The sequence below is a fragment of the Vulpes vulpes genome, chromosome 4, assembly GCF_048418805.1.
Source record: "Vulpes vulpes isolate BD-2025 chromosome 4, VulVul3, whole genome shotgun sequence".
Taxonomy (NCBI): domain Eukaryota; kingdom Metazoa; phylum Chordata; class Mammalia; order Carnivora; family Canidae; genus Vulpes; species Vulpes vulpes.
Genome location: NC_132783.1, coordinates 22,493,370 through 22,513,314, shown reverse-complemented (window position 1 = coordinate 22,513,314; position 19,945 = coordinate 22,493,370). Strand labels below are relative to the sequence as shown.

Below are 19,945 nucleotides of genomic sequence, written 5' to 3'. Positions count from 1 at the left end.
CTTGGCACTTGCTATCAGCTCTCAACAAAACTAAGTTAAGGCAGTAATGATGACACTCTTACAATCAAGGTCATATGTGGTCCTTCCTTGTCACATTTGGTCTTTTCTTGTCCCTCATTTCTGTTCAACTATATGAAAGATACCAATAGTCCCTGACCACTACTACACTGAGGTCCAGTAAAACACACCACTAAATATATATATAGGCATCAAGAGACAGGGGAAAGAATGATGATACATTAGGTACTCGAATAGCATGATAAGTGTTGCCCTCCTGAAGGTGCACACATGGAATTGATGTTTCTAGCAAGGTTTAATAGGGTCTTTTCTATTCCTGTGTTATAGGCACAGACTAGGAAGATGGTGACCACGTGTGCATAGAGTTCTTAGACATTCCTGAAGCTTTCCCTACTTAAAGTTGACTAATCTTTGTGGAGAATCAGACTCTGCAACCTTGGCCTGAATAGTATCATGCCAAACTATCTGGAGAATTGGCCTACACTAGAAATGAATACATCCTCAGGACCATCACGAGTTTGCCATTAGACTCTCTACTTTTGTATAGTTCAGGAAAGGAAGAATGATACAATTATGAGAGTAGCTTATGTAGTAGTTTGCAGAAAAGCACACAAAAGAGTAAGTGCTATATGATACAAGGGAGCTTTGTCCTCATTTACACTGAAGCCTAGGCTCTGCTTTGATGCTTTCATGTTTGTTGGAGAAAATCCACACACCTGGTTTTGCACGTACAAGTCAATGGAGAATCAGAGCAGAGTTCCATGTGGGTCACAGTTTGGGTATCTATGACGGAAGTAAGACTGAACTGAAGTTTGCAACTAAGTGTTTTCTCTGTAATATTTCCAATATATATTTTGTATATGTGAGTGTGTCTGTGTGTATTTTTCTTTTATCCACATAAGGATTTTCTTGAAAATATTGAAGGCAGTTTACTTTCATCGGACCTCTATGAAAAATGGCTTCGTGTTCTTGACGAAGTGACAGAGAAGAAAAAAATAAATGCAGCCCAGAGGTAATGATGCAATAATTACTCTACTCTGGTCATGGCTCAGAAATACAGCCAATATACTATTAGGAATATATTGGTTTACTTCTTGCCACTTTGACCACTAAAATAACATTCAATGCCACATAGTTTCAATTCTTGTCACCCATGGAGGGCAGTTTCAGAATAGAGACATGCCTTACGGCTATTATTGTACTTCTCCTGACCTTATTAACATTGACTCATTAGTCATTGTATAACTTCTGAATATATGAAACTGGTAGACAAAAGTCAGTGGCCAAAGAGATGCCAGTGCATCAACAGCCAGTGGCATAACCTAAAGTTTGTCAAACATTTAAACGGAGTGGGTTAGCTCAGAAATTGAATTCGGTAAAACATTTTTGTATACGTTCATGCCTGGAACTCTGCTACAGCAGGCTGTATACTAGATCTAGAAAGATGTTCTCTGCTCTCCATCTCTATACTTCCAGCTGCTAAGTGCAGTGACTTGCCTTATTCAAAAGTGCATCTTTCTGACTTCAGGCTTCTAGCCCAGCTGCCAAAAGTGAACGTTGTTCTCTTGCGATACCTTTTCGGAGTGCTCTACAACATTGAGCAACAATCCTCATCCAATCAGATGACAGCTTATGAATTATCAGTGTGTATAGCCCCAAGTCTTCTTTGTCCACCTAATTCCTGCAGGTTGGAATTGGAAGAGAACTTCAAAAAAAAGGTAGGGAGAGCTCTCATATGTGTCCCCTCGGGTTTATAATCCAGGCTTTGAATCTGAAATGTGTAGTAGTAAATTGGATGGATCAGTTCTGAAAAGTGCACATCTTCCTAGGCTTTCTTGGAATGGCAGGTTTGTTATCCTTCTCTGGTGGAATATGGGAAGGGGTCTTAAAGTGGGAAACGCAGAGCAGTTGAGTCACTTATTTCCCATCCAGGAGATTCAATACTAGACTGACTAAACAAAAGAGAGAGGAGTGATGTAATATGGTAGAAAAGACCTGGGCTCCGGAGTTTGACAAGCCAAGGTTCAAATCTCAGCCTGATCCTTGAGGGAGAGCTTGTAACCTTGCGCAAAGACATGGTTTCCTCATGACACAATGGTAACAACCGCCAGTTCCTGTGGTCGTTACTGGCACATCCTAGGTGGCTTGGGCACTAAGAGCACCCATGGCTCCAAACACATAGCTTTGCTCTGCAAGTTGTGGCTCATTTAGAAAAACACTTGACTACTCTTTTGCCTCCGCTACATCAGACAGAAACTAGTGAGATATTCCAAAACATCCTGATGAAGCCACACATACCTAATAAGATGACAGCTTCCCCAAGCTCATGCCAAGAGCCAGCATTATTCAAAGTAAGACATGAGAAGGGACTGCGGCTAGACAAACATGTTTTCTCCCCAGCCCTGTGAGTTTTTACTCAAAAACAAAACAAAAGAAAACTTCAAAAAAAATCCACAGGAATATCCACTTTCCAAAAAATATTTGTCCATATTTAAGAAATGGATATCATAGGATTTTGTCACTGCTTTATACATCTAAATCAGTTATTTTCCTAAGTTACAACCCAATATTTTCTGGAAGCAAAATTTTAGAAAATAAGTAAACTTTTAGAAAGTGGGTTACTTTGAAAACTATCCTAGTTTTAAAGATGTAACCTTTGGTATCACAATGTTAGGTATTAAATTAGGCCACAAAGTAGGAGTTTAGCCCTCTGTCTAGTAGTATTTTAAAATCTGTACTCAAAGTACAATGGAAAGCATCACTCTATGTTATTTATTAGAGAACTTGGGTTTCTATATATTTTTATCAACTCTGAATTTTTCATAGAAGTCTTTCACAGTTTTGGTTAGATCCAAGGTTTATAAACAAAATGTGACCTATAACTCTTCCATATGAAAAAGAGCACCCCACTGTGTTCTTTTTGCATTACAGGCTTCTCTCATACAGTTTTTGATCGAAAATTGCCTGAAGATATTTGGCGAAGACATCACTTCTCTCTTGGGAGAGAATTCAAAGAGTTGTCATAACAATGGGAAGGCTGCAGGTACTGTGGATAATTTAATAGGCTTTAGGGAGACACAGGCAGCAAGGTTGCCAGGGGTCATGGCAGATACTTAGCCCTGCTCTGGAGCCCAGAGCATGCCCAGGGCAATGATTCCCAGCTGCTCCTACTTCTGAAGGCTGGCTAGCAGGTCAAGGGAGGTTTCACACTGTTGGAGACCCACGAAAGCTTAGAAACTTCAAGACGTTTTGGCAGTATTAGGAGATAGCATGGTATGATACAGTGTTTGGGGATATTTTTAAACACAATTTTAAATGGATCCCGCATCTATATTATATTTTGTATGTGGGTAAGCATATAATGCATAATTATTTATTTCTACTTATAATATATAAATCTGCTCTGGTTGAAACCATAGCATGGGGCTTTAATTCCTGCTCCATTCTCTTTTTGATCAATGGCTCTTGAGGCACCACAGGATTCCAGTGCTCTTTAAAATGAGTTGAAAATAACCAGCATCATTGAGAGAAAAGGACTTGACTTGATGTCAAACAACTTCTCCAGAGTACAAACTCCAGTGCCCCCCGTTGATCATCTACATGACCTTTGACCAATTACTCTAGCTCGGTATCACTTTATTCATGCCTAAAATGTGGATAAAAATAATGCCTAAATCTTAGAAGTGTTGTCAAGATTCAATAACATAAAGGATGTAAAAACGTTTCTAAAACACAATTAATAGAACTAGGAGAAGTTCCCCTGAGCCTAGTGTGAGTATTATTGGAGCCTAGCAAATCACAGCTCACTGGCAACACCCCATTTTTTGTAAATTGGAGTTTAGATTCAAAACCTGGAGACACATATCATCAATCCCTCCATACTTTTGACATGTCTTCGTTTTACGACATATACCTCATTGAGTTGAGGGAAGCTTTTGGATAATCCATGTCATCAGGAATTAAGATGAGTCTAGTACCATGTCTGAGAATATGCTGGTGCAAGACAAGTGTTTGTTTTTCATGTCGTCAGTGACAGAAAATCAAACTGTTGAATCCAAGCCAGTGAGAGTGATAGTGATTTCCAGAAGAGCACAACTGCAGAATGCTACCAAGTCCCCATGTGGTCCATCCACCTACATGTCTACAGTTTAGTAAGGCACTGAAGACTGGAATCTCCATAATGACCCTTGACACTTCTTTTTCTGTTTTTTCCAATGAATGAGAAATGAACCCCTTCCAAGACCCAGCTATTTCCATTTAAAGTTTTTTCCTTGGTCCCATATATTCATATTGAGGAATCTTCCACAAATTATCTCCCCTTTTCACTGCCTACCATATCCTATGACCTACTTTTTGAATTGTATTGTACTGTGTTGTGTTGTATACTTTTATATGGATAATAAAAATCATTCCATTGCTCAGTAGGTTAGACAACCATTTCTTTGGTTACGATTCACATAACACTTCAGTGGAGACTCATCTGAGCAGTTCTGGTCTCAGACTGGATTTGAAACCAGAGGATTACTAATCTCAGCCTGATTTGCATACAAATCCTTCTGGGTTTTAAAATCATATCTGACAGCTGAACCCACTGATCACTCCAGTAGAAGACAAACGTCTACAGGTTCAGTGTCTCCTGTTGCATTGCAAAGACAGTAACTGATGGCAGGAAATTCTGACCTTCAATCTGATCAAGTCCCAAGGTTGAACCATCAGTCTGAACGATAGGAGCAAGAACTCATCAATGCCATGAGGACCCTCTTAGCCACATTAGAACATGGAGAGTTTTACACAATAAATGACTCAGTTTCCCTCTTCTAGCCCCTACAATGAACATGCTGTATAATGGCAATGGTGAAAATAAGGCTAAGTGAATTAAAACACACTAATCTCCCTTCTTCCTTAGATTCAGACCAGAAGACCATGAAAAGCACTGCTTTCAGAGACTCGGCCTTTTGCCAGCGCATTGGACCGTCCCAGAACAACCAGTGCACAGCTGTGCTGTCTGAAAAACCAGGAGAGCTCTTTGGAGTTTCCCTTACGGATATCTTTGATAAGGACATCTTGCCCTTACCCATACTGGTAGGTCTCAGTTTGGTCGTTTTTTTTTTTTTACCTTCCTGAGGAGAAGGACCGCGGAGGGGCCAAGTGTTCTCATGCAAACCAACCCTCAAATGGATAAATCATTAGACATTCCCTCGCTTTGGCTGAGAAGCTTTGCTAGTGTCATTTGATTTACCTACTGCAGAGTCATTTGGCCAATACAGCAGAACAACGTTTTGTCCCTTCCACTTGTTTCCACCGAGACCCATGTAGGCCTGTTCAGATCAGTCAAAATGGACTCTGTGTGCATGAATCATCTTCACATTCTGCTGTTGTCTTCCTGAACTCACAGTAGTCTCAGGTCTCCTTCAACGGAGTCTACTTAATCTAACAACTGAAAACATCTTACCTAAGCATAAAGACTCATCCTGAGGCATATAAGAATCTGCTAATTCTAAAAGAGGATGTTAAATGACAGCCACAGAGTTTGCCCTTGTTATCTCAAATCGGTGTACTGAATTGTCATTGTGGAAATTTCCTGAGTACCCAGGACCTCTGCAACCCTGCACTAGATTTGGGAATGTTATCCAAGGTGTGAAGAAATTGACCACGTTAGTTCCATGCTTGCTGCTTCCCCAGTCCTTGCATCACATCCATTTTAGGGGGTAGCTAGAAGTATCATCCTCCCACTTTAAAAATGAATTTGAAAGCTTTCAGTACAGTTCACATTTGCCCCAGGTCACACAAATGATCAGAAGCATAATAGGTTTCCGATCCCTTGGTCTATCAGACTCCAGCCCTTATTATCTTTCTACACTGCAGGGAGAGGACATGAACATAGAGCAAAGGACAGTGAAAGACTCATGAAGGAAATGTAATCAGTTAATAAGAAGAGAGCATTTGAGCTTTTTTTTTTTTTAAGGAAGAAGGGAAATAGAGATAGTTGCAATGGAGGATACCATCACTTAAAGAAGAATCAACAAATGGGAAATGAGTATGGCAAAAAGATTTCCATACTTGGGGAAGTGCATCTATGTAAGGGAATAAGGAATCAAGACTGATTCCACAAGGAATCAGGCGAGGATTCCACAAGGCCTTGAAACACGGGAGTTCGATTTAAAAGGGTAAATTCAATGAGAAAAAAATCTGATTAAAATAAGTGATTACAATGTTTCAGCGTATGACTGTCAGGTGGATGTTGGGTAGAAACTATAGGGAGACATTGATTAAAGAATCTAAATTGACTTTAGTCCTTCCAGCTCTAACACCGTATACCATCACATCGCCTAGCTCTTTCAAAAAGGTAGCAAGCTTTTACTCTGGGCTTGGGATATGAAATGCCATATACTCTTCTTTTTTTCTCTCAGGATATGCTGTCCTTTATCAATGAGAAAGGACCACTCACGGAAGGCATATTCAGAAAACCAGGTAGTATAAAGGCATGCAGAATCCTAAGGAAGAAACTAAATTCTGGAGACAGAGTGAGGCATTACAGCAAATCTGTTCTTGTGGTAGCATTTGTTTTAAAGGTGGGGAAAGTTCTAACTTTATCCGCACATGAGTAAGTCAAGCTGTGATTGGTGTCTTTCATTATGATTGCCCAAGGAGCGACATGGGCAGAACTGATTGAGAACTTCTCAATTCGGAAAACACTTCAGGAATTCAAAATTTAAGGAATCTACTGTAGGAGTTAAAAGCCCAATACATTAGAAATACTTTCTGTTTTCACCACACACCACGCCCCTGAAGACTCCATGCAAAATACTAATACTAATATGATTACTAGTAATAATAAGAAATTTCAAAATATACACTGATACATACATAATGTTTACCAAAGCAAACATCCTGCTTTTGATGGCTTCTTCACCACACTCCTAATGAAGGCAGTTTCCAAAAGAAAAATCATATTAAACATTTGAAGATAGGTATGGAAGTTCACAATAGTAAGCAAATGTTTATTTTATGAGGAATCTAAAAAAGGCTCAGTGAGGCAACCAATCATTCTTAACCATCATTGTCGCATTGTCTCCTGTTTCTTAGTGCCTTTTACATTATAAGTCATGGAGGAAGGATTTCGCTATTTGTGTCTCCTTTCACCACATCCTAGGCATCCTTTAGTTAATGTTTGAGATGTCTATCCCACCATCCAAGGTTATAACGACATGGTAACCAGCTCTAGATACATGCCTGTTTTGATAAATCTAACTTTTGGAGTAGGTGCAAGAGACAAAAGTACTTTTGTATTCTGAAAATTCAGTAGAAGGACTCAAGAACTAGATTAATTTGGAAATTATACAGCTACATCACAGATATCCCATTCTATTGCTAAAATGGGAATGGAGAAAGAAGTGAGAACTAGAACAAAGAATTTAATCCATCTAGCTTGGCACTTGCTAACAGCTCTGAACAAAACTATGTGAAGGCAGTAATGATGACACTCTTAGAATCAAGGTCATATGTGGTCCTTCCTTGCCACATTTGGTCTTTCCTTGTCCCCCATTACTGTTTAACTACACAAAAGATACCAATAGTCTCTGACCACTACTACACTGGGCTAGAGTAAAACACACAGCAAATATATATATAGGCATCAAGACACAAGGAAAAGAATGATCATCCATTAGGTACTTGAATACCATGGTAAGTGTTGCCCTCTTGAAGGTGCACACATGGAATTGATGTTTCTAGCAAGACTTAGTAGGGTCTTTTCTATTCCCGTGTTATAGGCACAGGCTAGGAAGATGGTGACCACGTGTGCATAGAGTTCTTAGACATTTCTGAAGCTTTCCCTACTTAAAGTTGACTAATCTTTGTGGAGGAACAGACTCTGCAACCTTGGTCTGAATAGTATCATGTCAAACTATCTGGAGAATTGACCTACACTAGAAATGAATACATCCTACACTAGAAATGAATACATCATGAGTTTGCCATTAGATTCTCTACTTTTGTATAGTTCAGGAAAGGAAGAATGATGCAATTATGAGAGTAGCTTTTGTAGTAGTTTGCAGAAAAGCACACAAAAGAGCAAGTGCCCTATGATAGAAGGGAGCTTTGTCTTCCTTTCCACTGAAGGCTATGCTCTGCTTTGATGCTTTCATTTTTGTCAGAGAAAAGCCACACACCTGCTTTTGCACGTGCAAGTCAATGGAGAGTCAGAGCTTAGCCCCATGTGGGTCACAGTTTGGGTATCTATGAAGGAAGTAGGAATCAACTGAAGTTTTCAGCTAAGTGTTTTCTCTGTGATATTTCCAATATATATTTTGTATTAAATATACATATGTGTGTGTGTGTGTTTCTGTGTATATTTGTGTGTGTGTGTTTTTTTTTATCCACATAAGGATTTTCTTGAAAATATCAAAGGAAGTTTACTTTCATCGGACCTCTACGAAAAATGGCTTTGTGTTCTTGACGAAGTCACTGAGAAGGAAAAAATAAATGCAGCCCGGAGGTAATGATGCAATAATTACTCTACTCTGGTCATGGCTCAGAAATACAGCCAATATACTATTAGGAAAATATTGGCTTCCTTCTTGCCACTTTGACCACTAAAATAACATTCAATGCCAAATGGTTTCTTTTTTTAATAATATATTTAATTGTTATTTATTTGTGTTCAATTTGCCAACATACAGAATAACACCCAGTGCTCATCCCATTCACCCTCATCCTCAGTGCCCGTCACCCATTCACCCCTACCCTCCACCCTCCTCCCCTTCCATCACCCCTAGTTCGTTTCCCAGAGTTAAGAGTCTTTATGTTCTATCTCCCTTTCTGATATTTCCCACACATTTCTTCTACCTTCCCTTATATTCCCTTTCACTATTATTTATATTCCCCAAATCAATGAGTACATACAATGCCAAATGGTTTCAATTCTTCTCACCCATGGAGGCCAGTTTCAGAATACAGGCATGCCTTATGGCTATTATTGTACTTCTCCTGACCTTATTAAGTAGACTCCTAAGCCGTTGTACAACTTCTCTTATATATGAAACTGGTAGACAAAAGTCAGTGGCCTAAGAGAGATGCCAGAGCATCAACAGCCCGGGTATAACCTTCAGTTTGTCAAACATTTAACCAGAGAGGGTTAGCTCAGAAATTGAATTCGATAAAACATATTTCTATACGTTAATGCCTGGAACTCTGCTACAGCAGGTTGTATACTGGATCTAGAGAGATGTTCTCTGCTCTCCGTCTCTATACTTCAAGCTGCTAAGTGCAATGACTTGCCTTATTCAAAAGTGCATCTTTCTGATTTAGGCTTCTAACACAGCTGCCAAAAGCGAATGTTGTTCTCTTGCGATACCTTTTCGGCGTGCTCTACAACATTGAGCAACAATCCTCATCCAATCAGATGACAGCTTATGATTTATCAATGTGTATAGCTCCAAGTCTGCTTTGTCCACCCATTTCCTGCAGCTTTGAATTGGAAGACAACTTGATTAAGAAGGTAGAGAGATCTCTCATATGTGTCCCCTGTGGTTTAGAATCCATGCTTTGAGTCTGAAATGTGTAGTAGTAAATTCGAAGGAACAGTTCTGAAAAGTGCACATCTTCATTGCCTTCCTTGGAATGGCAGACTTCTTTATCCTACTCTGGTGGAATATGGGAAGGGGTGTTGTTAAATTGCGAAATGCAGAGCAGTTGAGTTGCTTCTTTCCCATCCAAGAGATTCAATACTAGACTCACTAAACAAAAGAGAGAGAGAGTGGCATAATATGATAGAAAAGACCTGGGCTTCGGAGTTTGACAAGCCAAGGTTCAACTCTCAGTCTGATCCTTGAGGAGGGAGATTGGAAATTTGGTCAAAGCCATGGCTTCCTCATGACCTCATGGTAAAAACCCCCAGCTCCTGTGGTTCTTACTGGCACATCCTAGGTAACTCGGGCACTATGAGTGCCCATGGCTCCAAACACATTGGCCTTGCTCTGCAAGTTGTGGCTCTTTTAGAAAAATACTTGGCTACAGTTTTGCCTCTGCTACATCCGACAGAAACTAGTGAGATATTACAAAACATCCTAATGAAGCCACACATACCTAATAAGATGACAGCTTTTCCCCAAGCTCATGCTGAGAGCCAGCATTCGGCAAAGCAAGACATGAGTAGGGACTGTGGTTAGACAGACAGACATGTTTTCTCTCCAGACTTGTGATTTTTACTCAAAAACCAAGCAAAAGAAAACATCAAAAAAGAAAAATCCACAGGAATATCCACTTTCCAAAAAACATTCTTCCCTATTTTAGAAATGGATTTCATAGGATTTCATGTATGTTTTACACATTTTAATGAGATATTATCCTAAGTTACAACCCAATATTTTCTAGAAGCAAAATTTTACACAATAAGTAAAGTTTAAGAAGGCAGGTTACTTTGAAAGCTGTCTTTGTTTTAACGATGAAACCATTGGTATCACAATGTTAGGTATTAAACTAGGCCACAAATTAGGAGTTTAGTCCACTGACTACTAGTATTTTAAAATCTGTACCCAAAGTACAATGGAAAGTATCACTCTAAGTTATCTTATTAGAGAACTTGGGTTTCTATATATTTTTATCAACTCTAAATTTTTCATAGAAGTCTTTCACAGTTTTGGTTAGATCCAAGGTTTATAAACAAAATGTGACTTATAACTCTTCCATATGAAAACGAGCACCCCACTGTGTTCTTTTTGCATTACAGGCTTCTCTCATACAGTTTATGATTGAAAATTGCTTGAAGATATTTGGCGAAGACATCACTTCTCTCTTGGGAGAGAATTCAAAGAATTGTCATTACAATGAGAAGGCTGCAGGTACTGTGGATAATTTAATAGGCTTTAGGGAGACACAGGCAGCAAGGTTGCCAGGGGTCATGGCAGATACTTAGCCCTGTTCTGGAGCCCAGAGCATGCCCAGGGCAATGATTCCCAGCTGCTCCTTCTTCTGAAGGCTGGCTAGCAGGTCAAGGGAGGTTTCACACTGTTGGAGACCCACGAAAGCTTAGAAACTTCAAGACGTTTTGGCAGTATTAGGAGATAGCATGGTATGATACAGTGTTTGGGGATATTTTTAAACACAATTTTAAATGGATCCCGCATCTATATTATATTTTGTATGTGGGTAAGCATATAATGCATAATTATTTATTTCTACTTATAATATATAAATCTGCTCTGGTTGAAACCATAGCACGGGGCTTTAATTCCTGCTCCATTCTCTTTTTGATCAATGGCTCTTGAGGCACCACAGGATTCCAGTGCTCTTTAAAATGAGTTGAAAATAACCAGCATCATTGAGAGAAAAGGACTTGACTTGATGTCAAACAACTTCTCCAGAGTACAAACTCCAGTGCCCCCCGTTGATCATCTACATGACCTTTGACCAATTACTCTAGCTCGGTATCACTTTATTCATGCCTAAAATGTGGATAAAAATAATGCCTAAATCTTAGAAGTGTTGTCAAGATTCAATAACATAAAGGATGTAAAAACATTTCTAAAATGCAAATAATAAAACTAGGAGAAGTTCCCCTGAGACTAGTGTGAGTATTATTGGAGCCTAGCTAATCACAGCTCACTGGCAACACCCCATTTTGTAAATAAAGTTTAGATTCAGAACCTGGAGACACATATCATCAATCCCTCCATACTTTTGATGTCTTCGTTTTACAACATATACCTCATTGTGTTCAGGAAATCTTTAGGGTAATCCATGTCATCAGGAATTAAGATGAGTCTAGTGCCAAGTCAGAGAATATGCTGGTGCAAGACAAGTGTTTGTTTTTCATGTCGTCAGTGACAGAAAAACAAACTGTTGAATCCAAGCCACTGAGAGTGATAGTGATTTCCAGAAGAGCACAACTGCAGAATGCTACCAAGTCCCCATGTGGTCCATCCACCTACATGTCTACAGTTTAGTAAGGCACTGAAGACTGGAATCTCCATAATGACACTTGACACCTCCTCTTTATTTTTCCAATGAATGAGAAATGAACCCCTTCCAAGACCCAGCTATTTGCATTCAAAAGATTTTCCTTGGTCCCATATATTCATATTGAGGATATCTTCCCACAAATTATCTCCTCTATCTTCAATGCCGACCATATCCTATGACATACTTTTTGAATTGTATTGTACTGTGTTGTGTTGTTTCCTTTTTATGGATAATAAAAATAATTCCATAGCTCAGTAGGTTAGACAACCATTTCTTTGTTCATGATTCACATAACCCTTCAGTGGAAGCTCATTTGATCAGTTCTGGTTTCAGCTGAGGTCACCTGTGCACTTACAGTTAGCCTGCAGCTCCTGTCGAGCTAACCTAGGTTTCTGTGTATTGGCGCTGGCTTTCAATTGGTCCCCATGTCTTCCATAAGATAGCTTCTCCTCCTTTCATATGGTGGAGGAAGATTACCCAGAGGCAAGAGGGACTTTTCAAGAGTTAATGTGGGAGAGGACTGTGCAAAGGACCACGCCAAAGGTGGTGGTTTTCAAGACAAGGAGGCATTATTTCTTGAGACCACACATCATAAAACTCACAGCAGCACCACTACCACACATATCCTTTCCTTCACTGGCTTTTCATCCTCAGTTCTGTACACCAGCATTTCCTAAGGGGTATTCCAAGTAGGGTAGGAAGTATCTTTGAAATACTAATTTTTTTTTTTACCTGAGATATTCCTTCCCTCATCCTGCTTCCTACATTAAGCTGCCATCAGAGACAATTAAATCACCTCCTCAGGGCATAGAAGCAAGAGGAGAATATGAGGAAAAGGGATCTCCATGTTGCTTATGAGTTTTACAGTGTTAGCTTTAAAGGAAACAGAAATGATTCATGGCATAGAGTAGAAGATTTGGGTGGCAATCTCACGGGAAAAAAGCCCAAAACCTTGGTAGGTACATGGGATATCTGCACCATTTCCTGCATGGAAACCAAATGGAAGCAGAAAATCCTCACAGAATAGTGAGCTGACATGTCTAAGAACTATGGGGCCCTCTATGTCCATGCAGAGTTTCTAATACCTCAACATGGAACATGTATCTCCATCAGTCCCAGAATAGTATGGAAGAAATAAAAAGCCACTGGGTGTGAAAGACATGCCTCAGCAATAAGAGTACAGGCCAATTTCCCAGGACCAGAGAGCAGTTTGGACACCTCAGCAACTATTTATATACATCAATGACACAGAGCAATTAGATAAGTGGCACTTCACCATTTTACAACTTGTGCTGCACCAGAAGACTCCGGAACATAGACACACTCATGGGGGCAATTAAGAAAACCTAAATCACTACCAGTCTCAGAACAGAGAATCAAACTAGGCATCAAGTGAGCTATTTAGAACTACAGAACTGTACATTTCTGAATGATGCCAGCGTGTAGACGGGGATTGCTATCAGTGCATATAGAATATATGATCCATGCATTGTTTTCCCTTTCCCAGGAAGGGTTCCCTTGTGAAATAGGTCTAGGAAATTCTTACTTTCCCAGTTTTCTTCCACATATATTTCACATTATTCGACCCTTTTGAAGCGACCCCATTCATTAATGATCCTGGGAACATTTATTGCCTTGTGCTGAATAGTATCTTATATATTTAGTTTAACTTGGTGTAGACAGCATCATTTACGTTAAAGTTGAGCAAACCAAAGCTTTAAAATGCTGAGCTTGCTAAGTCGCAGAACCAAGATGCTTCTGGTGCAGTGCTGGCCCCACATGAGTGGAGGTGCTGATGCACGTAGTACATCCCAGAAAAGCCAAGTTGCCCAGCGTTTAAGGTTATTTGTTGAAATGTTCCTCATCTTTTTATCCTTCGACAGCTTGGCTCATCTGTTGACTCTTAAAGCAATCGGTTATTTAAGCAATGTTAAGGTATCTTCAAAGGGAAGCATTCACTGCTGAGCAGTAGAAATTTGAACTCAGCTTTTCACTGCTGATCTCCTTTTCTTTGGAAAGTTCTTCCTTCAATAGGGAATGTTGAGTAGTTGAAAATCATCTCTGGAAACTGGTGGTCTATAAATGCATTCCTAACCTCTTATTGTTTTGCATTTTCTATGTTTTCTTTCAAGCCTTGTACTTGTGTGTAGGTGTATATATACATGTATGTTTGAGTGTGTGTGTGAGGAAGTGTGTTTCCACACTTCATTGTGGCTTAGGCTCTTTTCAGTAAATGTTAAACCTATTTAACCAAAAACATCATCTATGGGTGGGTTGGTGGGGTATGACAAGAGAACACAGCCACCACATAGCCAGCATGTGATGACTACTTCCCAAGGACCCTGACTGCAGAAAGTCGTCCTTGAAGATGGCCCAGAGCAGAGGAACCAGAGAAGTAGGGGTCAGGCAGATTGTGTCCTGAGAGGCAATTCCTTTGGATGGTAGAAACTTGAGCACTCAGAAAGCCAAGGAGAGAATCTGAGGCTGAGGGGAGCCTGGCTGTGAAAGCACAGGATTACCAAACTCAGCTTGATTTGCATACCAAAAACTTATAGCTTTTAAAATCAGAAAAAAATAAAAAATAAAAAAATAAAATCAGGTCTGATACCTGAACCCACTGATCACACCAGTAGAAAGCAAACATCTACAGTTTCAGTGCCTCCACATCAGTGTAATGGCAGTAACTGATGGCCAAGGAAATAATCACCCTGAGTCTGATCAAGTCCCAGGTTTACCCATCAGTCTGAATGTTATTGGCAAGAACTCACCAATGCCATGAGGATGCTGTTAGCCAATATCAGAACGTGGAGAGCTCTGCACAAGAAATGACTCAGTTTCCCTCTTCTAGCCTATACAATGAACATGCTGTATAATGGCAATGGTGAAAATATGTCTAAGTGAATTAAAAAAACACTAATCTCCCTTCTTCCTTAGATTCAGACCAGAACACCAAGGAAAGCAGTGCTTTCACGAACTCGGCATTTTGCCACTGTGCTGGCACTTGCCAGAACAACCAGTGCAGAGCTGCACTGTCTGAAAAACCAGGACAGCTCTTTGGAGTTTCCCTCACGGATATCTTTCATAAGGACAACTTCCCCTTCCCAATACTGGTAGGTCTCAGTATGGTCTTTTATTGCCTTCCTGAGGAGAGGGACCTCGGAGAGGCCAAGTGTCCTCATGCAAACCTACCCACAAATGGAGAAATCATTAGACAGCACCTGGCTTTGGCTGAGAACCTTTGCTAGTGTCATTTGATTTACCTCCTACAGAGTCATGAGACCAATACACAGAACGACGTTTTGTCCATTCCACTTCTTTCCACAGAGACCCATGTAGGCCTGTTCAGATCAGTCAAAATGGACTCTGTGTGCATGAATCATCTTCACATTCTGCTGTTGTCTTCCTGAACTCACAGTAGTCTCAGGTCTCCTTCAATGGAGTCTACTTAATCTAACAACTGAAAACATCTTACCTAAGCATAAAGACTCATCCTGAGGCATATATGAATCTGCTAATTCTAAAAGAGCATGTTAAATGACAGCCACAGAGTTTGGCCTGTGTTATCTGAAATCGGTATACTGAATTGTCAGTATGGAAACTGCGGAGTATCCAGGACCTCTGCAACCCTGCACTAGATTTGGGAATGTTATCCTAGGTGTGAAGAAATTAACCACGTTAGTTCCATGCTTGCTACTACCCCAGTCCTTGCATCACAGCAATTTTAGGGGGTAGCTATAACTGTCATCCTCCACACATTATAAATGGATTAGAAAGTTTTCAGTACAGTTCGCATGTGCCCCAGGTCACACAATATATCAGAAGCAGAGTAGGTTTCTGAACCCTTGGTCCATCTGACTCCAGCCCTTATTATCTTTCTACACTGCAGGGAGAGGGCATGAAGATAGAGCAAAGGACGGTTGAAAGACTCATGAAGGGAATGTAATCAGAGAATAAGAGAGCATTTGAGCTATTCTTTTAAAGAGGAAGGGAAATAGAGATAGTAGGATTGGAGGATACAATCACTTAAAGAGGAATCAACTAATGGGAAATGAGTATACAAAAGATTTCCATATATGGGGAAGTGCATCTATGGAAGGGAATAATGAAAAAAGACTGATAAAGTAGGAGACCCGGCGAGGATTCCACAAGACCTTGAAACACGGAAGCTTGATTTAAAAGTAAATTCAATGAAAAAATCTGATTTAAATAAGTGATTACAAAGTTTCAGTGTATGACTGTAACGTGGATTTTGGGTAGAAACGATCGAGACACATTGACTAAAGAATCTAAATTGACTTTACTTCTGCAGCTCTAAAACTGTATACCATCCGATAGCCTAGCTCTTTCAAAAAGGAAGCAAGCTTTTGCTCTGGGCTTGAGATATGAAATGCCATATACTCTTCTTTTTTTCCTACATTATATGCTTTCCTTTATCAATCAAAAAGGACCACTCATGGAAGGCATCTTCAGACAATCAGCCAGTATAAAATCATGCAGAATCCTAAAAGAGAAACTAAATTCTAGGCACAGAGTGAACTTGGACAGTGAATCTGTTCTTCTGGTACCATCTGTTTTAAAGGTGGGGAAAGTTCTAGCTTTATCCACATGTGAGTTACTCAAGCTGTGATGGTGTCTTTCATTATGATTGCCCAAGAACCAACATAGGCATAACTGTTTAAGAACTGGTCAGATGGAAAACACTTCATGAAATAAAAATTTAAGGAAGATACTGTAGAAGGAAAAAGCCCCTTACATTAGAGATACTTTCTGTTTTCACCACACACCTCCCACCTGAAGACTCCATGCAAAATACTAGTACTAATGTGACTACTATAATAATAAGAAATTTCAAAATATACATTGACACTTTCATAACGTTTACCAAAGAAAACATCCTGTTCCTGATGATTACCTCACCACACTCCTAATGAAGGCAGTTTCCAAAAGAAAAATCACATGAAAAATTTGAGAATAGATCTAGAAGTTCACAATAGTAAGCAAATGTTTACTTTATGAGGGATACAAAAAGGCTCAGTGAGGCGACCAAATCATTCTTAACCATCATTGTCTCCTGTTTCTTAGTGCCTTTTACTTTTAAGTCATGGAGGAAGGATTTCGCCATTTGTGTCTCCTTTCACCAGATCTTAGGTATCCTTTTGTTAATATTTGTGATGTCTAGCCCAAAATCCAAGGTTATAATGACACGGTAACCAGCTCTAGCTACATGCCTCTTTTGATAAATCTAACTTTTGGAGTAGGTTCAAGAGACAAAAGTACTTTGGTATTCTGAAAATTCAATAGAATGACTTAAGAACTAGATTAATTTGGAAATTATACAGCTACATCACAGATATCCCATTCTATTGCTAAAATGGTAATGGAGAAAGAAGTGAGAACTAGAACAAAGAATTTAATCCATCTACCTTGGCACTTTGCTAACAGCTCTGAACAAAAGTATGTGAAGGCAGTAATGATGGCACTCTTAGAACCAAGGTCATATTTGGTCCTTCCTTGTCACAAGTGGTCTTTCCTTGTCCCCCATTACTGTCCAACTATATGATAAATAGCAATACTCCCTGACCACTACTACACCGGGCTACAGTAAAACACACCAGTAAATATATATATATAGGCATCAAGACACAGGAGAAAGAATGATGATACATTAGGTACTCGAATAGCATGATAAGTGTTGCCCTCTTGAAGGTGCACACCTGCAATTGATGTTTCTAGCAAGGTTTAGTAGGGTCTTTTCTATTTCCGTGTTATAGGCACAGCCTAGGAGGATGGTGACCACGTGTGCATAGAGTTCTTAGACATTTCTGAAGCTTTCCCTACTTAAAGTTGACTAATCTTTGTGGAGGAACAGACTCTGCAACCTTGGCCTGAATAGTATCATGTCAAACTATCTGGAGAATTGGTCTACACTAGAAATGAATACATCCACAGGAACATCATGAGTTTGCCATTAGACCATCTACTTTTGTATAGTTAAGGAAAGGAAGAATGAAGCAATTATGAGAGTAGCTTTTGTAGTAGTTTGCAAAAAAGCACACAAGAGAGTAAGTGCCATATGATAGAAGGGAGCTTTGTCTTCCTTTCCACTGAAGCGTAGGCTCTGCTTTGATGCTTTCATTTTTGTTGGAGAAAATCCACAACCTGCTTTTGCACGTGCAAGTCAATGGAGAGTATGAGGTGAACTCCGTGTGGGTCACAGTTCGGGTATCTAGGAAGAAATTAGGGACTGAACTGAAGTTTTGAACTAAGTGTTTTCTCTGTGATATTTCCAATATATATTTTGTATCATATATACCTATATATTTGTGTGTGTGTGTGTGTCTGCGTCTGTGTGAATGTGTCTGTTTGCATGTATTGATTTATTTTTCTATCCACATAAGGATTTTCTTGAAAATATCGAAGGAAGTTTACTTTCATCGGAACTCTACGAAAAATGGCTTGGTGTTCTTGACGAAATGACCGAGGAGGAGAAAATAAATGCAGCCCGGAGGTAATGATGCAATAAGTACTCTACTCTGGTCATGGCTCAGAAATACAGCCAATATACTATTAGGAAAATACTGGCTTCCTTCTTGCCTCTTTGACCACTAAAACAATATTCAATGCCAAATAGTTTCAATTCTTCACACCCATGGAGGCCAGTTTCAGAATACAGGCATGCCTTATGGCTATTATTGCTCTTCTCCAGACCTTATTAATGTGGACTCCTTAGCCATTATACAACTTCTGTATATATGAAACTGGTAAACAAAAGTCAGTGGCCTAAAAGAGATGCCAGAGCATCAACAGTCTGTGGTATAACCTTCAGTTTGTCAATGATTTAAACAGAGTGGGTTATCTCAGAAATTGAATTCGGTAAAACATTTTTGTATACGTTCATGCCTGGAACTCTGCTACAGCAGGCTGTGTACTAGATCTAGAAAGATGTTCTCTGCTCTCCATCTCTATACTTCCAGCTGCTAAGTGCAATGACTTGCCTTATTCAAAAGTACATCCTTCTGACTTTAGGCTTCTAGCTCAGCTGCCAAATGTGAATGTGGTTGTCTTGCGATACCTTTTCGGAGTGCTACACAACATTGAGCAAGAATCCTCACCCAACCAGATATCAGCTTATGATTTATCAGTGTGTATAGCCCCAAGCATTCTTTGTCCACCTAATTGTGGCAGCTTGGAATTGGAAGAGAACTTCATAAAAAAGGTAGGGAGAGCTCTCATATGTGTCCCCTGAGGTTTAGAATCCATGCTTTGAACCTGAAATGTGTAGTAGTCAATTGGATGGATCAGTTCTGAAAAGTGCACATCTTCATAGGCTTCCTTGGAATTGCAGAGTTTGTTATCCTTCTCTGGTGGAATCTGGGAAGGGGTGTTGTTAAAGTGGGAAACGCAGGGCAGTTGAGTTGCTTCTTTCCCATCCAGGAGATTCAATACTAGACTGACTAAACAAAAGAGAGAGAAGAATGATGTAATATGGTAGAAAAGACCTGGGCTCCAGAGTTTGACAAGCCAAGGTCAGATCTCAGCCTTATCCTTCTCAGCCTTATCCTTGAGGCGGGAGCTTGTAACCTTGGGCAAAGCCATGGTTTCTTCATGACACAATGATAACAACCCCCGGCTTCTGTGGTCCTTACTGGCACGTCCTAGGTGCCTCGGGCACTATGAGCACCCATGGCTCCAAACACATTGGCTTTGCTCTGCAAGTCTTGGCTCATTTAGAAAAATACTTGGCTACTGTTTTGCCTCCGCTACATCAGACAGAAACTAGAGAGATATTCCAGAACATCCTAATGAAGCCACACATGCCTAATAAGATGACAGCTTTTCCCCAAGCTCATGCCAAGAGCCAGCTTTAGGCAAAGCGAGACATGAGAAGGGACTTCGGTTAGAGAGACAGACATGTTTTCTCCCCATCCCTGTGAGGTTTTACTCAAAAACAAAACAAAAGAAAACA

At 39.9% G+C, this 19,945-nt stretch overlaps 2 protein-coding genes across 2 annotated transcripts in view; both read left to right on the top strand.

The window, feature by feature from the left end:
- The window catches only part of LOC140598717 (rho GTPase-activating protein 20-like), a 41,999-nt gene extending 35,265 nt beyond the window's left edge, over window positions 1–6,734 (top strand). The window contains exons 13-16 of the mRNA XM_072757243.1: window positions 921–1,030; window positions 1,547–1,736; window positions 6,429–6,489; window positions 6,667–6,734. Of these exons, the coding sequence (XP_072613344.1) occupies window positions 921–1,030; window positions 1,547–1,736; window positions 6,429–6,489; window positions 6,667–6,734 (429 nt within the window). The remainder of the gene's footprint in view (window positions 1–920; window positions 1,031–1,546; window positions 1,737–6,428; window positions 6,490–6,666) is intronic.
- LOC140598716 (rho GTPase-activating protein 20-like) overlaps window positions 2,954–19,945 on the top strand; it is a 45,775-nt gene continuing 28,783 nt past the window's right edge. The window contains exons 1-8 of the mRNA XM_072757242.1: window positions 2,954–3,061; window positions 4,925–5,100; window positions 6,429–8,515; window positions 9,328–9,517; window positions 10,748–10,859; window positions 14,914–15,089; window positions 18,378–18,487; window positions 19,006–19,195. Coding sequence (XP_072613343.1) covers window positions 9,422–9,517; window positions 10,748–10,859; window positions 14,914–15,089; window positions 18,378–18,487; window positions 19,006–19,195 — 684 coding nt within the window. The 5' untranslated portion in view covers window positions 2,954–3,061; window positions 4,925–5,100; window positions 6,429–8,515; window positions 9,328–9,421. The remainder of the gene's footprint in view (window positions 3,062–4,924; window positions 5,101–6,428; window positions 8,516–9,327; window positions 9,518–10,747; window positions 10,860–14,913; window positions 15,090–18,377; window positions 18,488–19,005; window positions 19,196–19,945) is intronic.